The sequence below is a fragment of the Prosopis cineraria genome, unplaced genomic scaffold (genome assembly GCF_029017545.1).
Source record: "Prosopis cineraria cultivar Desert tree isolate PC_DT_omini unplaced genomic scaffold, ASM2901754v1 PC1, whole genome shotgun sequence".
Lineage (NCBI taxonomy): Eukaryota > Viridiplantae > Streptophyta > Magnoliopsida > Fabales > Fabaceae > Prosopis > Prosopis cineraria.
This window is the reverse complement of record NW_026555332.1, coordinates 29,898,994-29,903,417: the sequence shown is the minus strand read 5'-3', so window position 1 is coordinate 29,903,417 and position 4,424 is coordinate 29,898,994. Positions and strand designations below refer to the sequence as shown.

The 4,424-nt window shown below is 32.8% G+C and overlaps 1 protein-coding gene across 1 annotated transcript; it reads left to right on the top strand.

The window, feature by feature from the left end:
- Positions 1-588: 588 nt before the first annotated feature.
- Positions 589-1,531, top strand: LOC129303040 (E3 ubiquitin-protein ligase ATL31-like). Its single transcript, XM_054942040.1, has one exon. The coding sequence runs from the start codon at positions 651-653 to the stop codon at positions 1,386-1,388; it is 738 nt and encodes a 245-aa protein (XP_054798015.1). The 5' UTR covers positions 589-650; the 3' UTR covers positions 1,389-1,531.
- Positions 1,532-4,424: the final 2,893 nt, after the last annotated feature.

Here is a 4,424-nt window from a genome sequence, read left to right as displayed (position 1 = left end):
TTCTAACGTTTTACTTTTAGTAGTGCACAGAAGATACTAAATGGGTGTGGCACAGATAACATAGATCTAAATTTTTTAAACATTATTCTAGGATTCAATTTTTAAAAGCAGGTATGGTGAGCATTATTTAAAAAAGAACAATTCATTAAATGAGTTCAAATTTTTCAGGAGATTAGTCTCATAACTTAAGAAAAAAAAGATAAAAGTAACACATTTTAAAATAAAACAAGTTTATCCACTATGAAAAAGACAAATTCAAAAAAAAATGTTTTATTCGTTTTATTTGTATCCTGCGGTATAAAATATAGTGTTATTCAAATTTACATGAGCAAATTTTAATTATGAGTGAAAAACTAGAGGCTATCTAAAACCAGCGCACCGCTTTTGGTTTGTGTCCGGTGCATCACTTACCAATTGCAATTTTTTTTTTTCCCAACAATAACATCCCCTATCTTGTCCAAATTCTATTTTGGCTCTCTTGTTCCCATATATATATTATAATAATGATCCCACTTTCTTCTAAATCTAATTTTCTATTTCACCCAAGTGTTTCCAACCACATCCGTATGATCAAGAGAATCATGCCTTCATACATCCTCATCTTCTTCCTTCTATCGCCGGCGGTCATTGCCCAGTCAAGTTTACCATCAATGGCTTCTCCTAAATATTGGGACCCATCGTTCACTTCGGTGGCTCTGGTCTTCGTTTGCGCATTCTTGTTCGTTGGTTGCTTCGCCCTCTACCGCTGCTCGGACATGGACATTGCCTCTGGCGACACGACCGGCGCCACCACCAATTGTTCTTCAAGTGGCCCTCAAGGTATCGACCCCAATTTACTCGACACCTTCCCCATCGTCGTGTATTCCGCCGCCGTCAGCCACCTCAAATTTGGGAAAGCCGCCGTGCCGGAGTGTGCTGTGTGCTTGAGCGAATTCGATCACCAAGATACGCTCCGATTGCTACCCAATTGTAATCACGTGTTTCACCTTGAATGCATCGACGCCTGGTTGGCCTCTCACGTGACTTGCCCCGTCTGTCGCTCGAGGCTGAAACCGGCGAAGGAGCACCGCAGAGTTGGAAACGAAGTGGTGATAGTGATTCCGAATGATGCTATAGACGCAGATCAGGTGTTAGATGAAAGTTCTGCGAGTAGAACTGAGCTTAATTCAGGATATGGAAGAAGTTTGGGAAGGTGTCATTCGACGGGTCACTCTTTGGGTTTGGGTGAAATCGGAGGGAAGGACACGGAGAGGTGCACTGTGACTTCGCCGGAGGATGTAAGGAAACAGATTCCGGTGAATCTTGGAAAAATGCGCCGGTCGGCGAGCTACGATGTGTTCTGTAATCGGCCGGGTGAAGAGAGCAGTAGAAAGCATTCTTTTCTTTGAAGGAAACTTCCATTCGTTTCTTGTGGTAATAATGCGTCGTCTTCTTCCTAGTCACTTCACTCACTGTCGTCTGTAAGTGCAACAATTTGTAAGTCTTGTGAGAAGCAATTTGGTCATCATCCTCGGTGGGAAATGTATTTCAATGGGTGACACAAAAAATCAGTTCGTTGCTCATCACTAAAATTTGCTCTTATTCTTTAGAGGGAAAATTACAATTAAAAACATCAAAAAACTAGTAATACCGACTGAGAACCACAAAATTATGCAATTAAATTTAAGGATTGTGACCAACAAGTTTAATATAATGAGAGAGATTAATTTCTCATAATATGATAAATTAATATGTAAATTTATTAAAAAAAAATGAATACATTTAGCATGTCTCAAATTGGATTGCCTTGAGCAATTAAAAAAAAAAAAGTAAGGACCATGATTTTTTTTTTGTAGTTTAAAAAATAATATTTTACTAAAATTCCCTTTTTTAAAATATACAATTATTTAGTGTAAAGGATTTTTTAGTCAAAAGATTACCTGTTGAAAAATATAAGAAATTTTTAACTAAATCTTATTTTAATAAAGTTGTTAATTATTTTTAAATTAATACTAAATTTTTATATCTACTCATATTTAATAAAGCATTTTATTTTAAAATAAATATATAATAATTTATTTATTATAGGTACTTAACTTTTTAAAAAACACATTACTTATACTTTAAAATACTAAAAATATGTTATATTTTTTAATATTTATTCTCTTAAAAATCTCTTACATTTTTTAAACTGCAAAAAGACCCTGATCCTTGAATTTAGTTTCAGGATTTTGTGATTTTTAATTATTATTTTTCATCATTTAATTTTCATGTTCTTAATTATGATTTTCCCTTGTTTCAAAGAGATAGAAATGTGATAAAACTGGGAAAGATATTTCTCTCGTATAAAGCACGACAAACATGAGGCGGTATTTCTACTTCAAGGCTAACGTAGAGGATCAATTTTTTAATATTTTTTTTTGTCTAGTATTAAAATTTATTTTAATTGAATCTTTTTTTAGTAATGATTATGATTATGATTATTAAAAAGAAAGAATGATTAACGAATATTTAATGTATGATGTGAAAATTAACTATAAAGCACGACATGAAGCTTCCCCACCGAGTTTTGTTTCTTTGTTGCTAATTTTTTATAAAACTAATATGTTTTTTCTTTTTTCTTTTTGATGATAAATGTCTCTCTTGGCCCCAATGGGATTCTAACTGAAAACTAAAACTAATTTGTTATCAAGTATTTTAATCTCCGCTCAATTTTCCTTAACTCAAAATTTTTTTTTTGGCATCTTGAGAAGTTATGAAATTATATATCATGGATTTCTTTTCCCATTTTTTATCATCAAATATGGTTAAAAGAAATTTGTCTTTCAATCACCGGATTATAAGCTGTGATATTTTATCCTAAACTTATTCATGATGCGATTCATTTAAACTTTTAGTTTATTAATTTTTTACTAGTCAAAAGAATTATATTTATTTTATAAGAATTTAAATTCTCTAAAGTTGAGATATGCGAATTTTATTGAAGTTTTTCTTTTTTAAAAAAAGCAGAAAATATTTAGTTTGAAAGTAAATATGGAGCCTTTAGTCAAGTTACCCATCACAATTGATAAGCTTGGGTTAATTTAATTATATAGACTTGGTCTTGTTTGTATTATAATTCACAAATTCAATCAAAGGTTACATGAAGAGATAAAAAGGGGGGGGGGGTGATGATGATTAGAGCTGAAAAAATGGACCAGCTCGACCTTAAAAGGTTGGCCCTTCACGGACTCAGGCCTCAAAGGGCCAGGCTTAAAAAGCTCATTTTCTTTGAGGTATTAAATTGCAGGGCCCAACCCTTGAGATAATAGGCTTAGGGCTGGCCCTATAGGCTTCAAGCCTTATTACTTTTTTTTCTATTAAATTATTTTATTGAATTAAATTTTAATACTCCATTTCATTTCACAATTTAAAAATCTTATACTAGTAAATAAATTAAGAGTATAACCATATCAATAAATAAAGTGACAGCAATCAAAACAAAATAACTACATAAATCGTAAATACAAAACAAAATGATAGCATCAGAATGGCCAAACGAGATAAACCATAGACACAAGTCTGATTAAGAGCAAAACTGAGAATGAAAGAAGAACAAGGAAAAGCAAATCAGACTATAGTTCTATGTGAGCAAGAGAAGGACTTAACAGACGTTGTCAGTTGAGTCTTTGAGCTTGACGAAGCACTACCACAAACAAAGAAACACAATGAAGCATGGTCGCAAACAGAGGAGCACTGTTGGGATTTGGGAGATGCTATCAATAAAGAGGAATGATGAGAGATGAGTACAGCTCACATGAATAAGAAATAAATCGTAGAGGAGCAAAATTGGTAGAATGTAGTCTGAAGAGTTAAGTTAGGGAATTTAGGGTTAGTTGTTATTTTTTTAATGTTTTGTCTTCCCTGTAGATATGGGCAAACATGTATAGATAGATCATGTTTAAACTTTCTTTTTTTCAAGTTCAAGAGTCTATCAAAAGTTAATCATTTGAATAAAAAAACATTTGAATACAAAAAAGAATGTTACGCAGGCTTAAACTAGCTAGCCTTAAGGTCATAATTGCAAGCTCGGCCCTCTTGTTAAATGAGCTTAGATTGGCTAGCTCGATAGGTTGGGCTCGTATTCCTAGCTCTAATGATGATGCATGGATAATTATTGTGTCTAGAAATTTATTGTATGTGTTCATGATCAACTAATTTTTTTTGTCACTTCATTTGCATTATGAGATGATTGATATGTATTTTGTGTCTTTTGGCTATGTGCCATGTGTGAGTGTTATTATCATGAAAATGTTATATGAGGGCTAAAATATTAGTATAAATGTTGTATTGATGGTTCTGAATTGTTCTAGCTGGCCAAATGGCTTATGTTTTGAGATTATTTAAATGTTAATTATGCCACTTTTTGGTGATTAATTTGGGTTTGAGTAGTCAAAGTGTGTTCT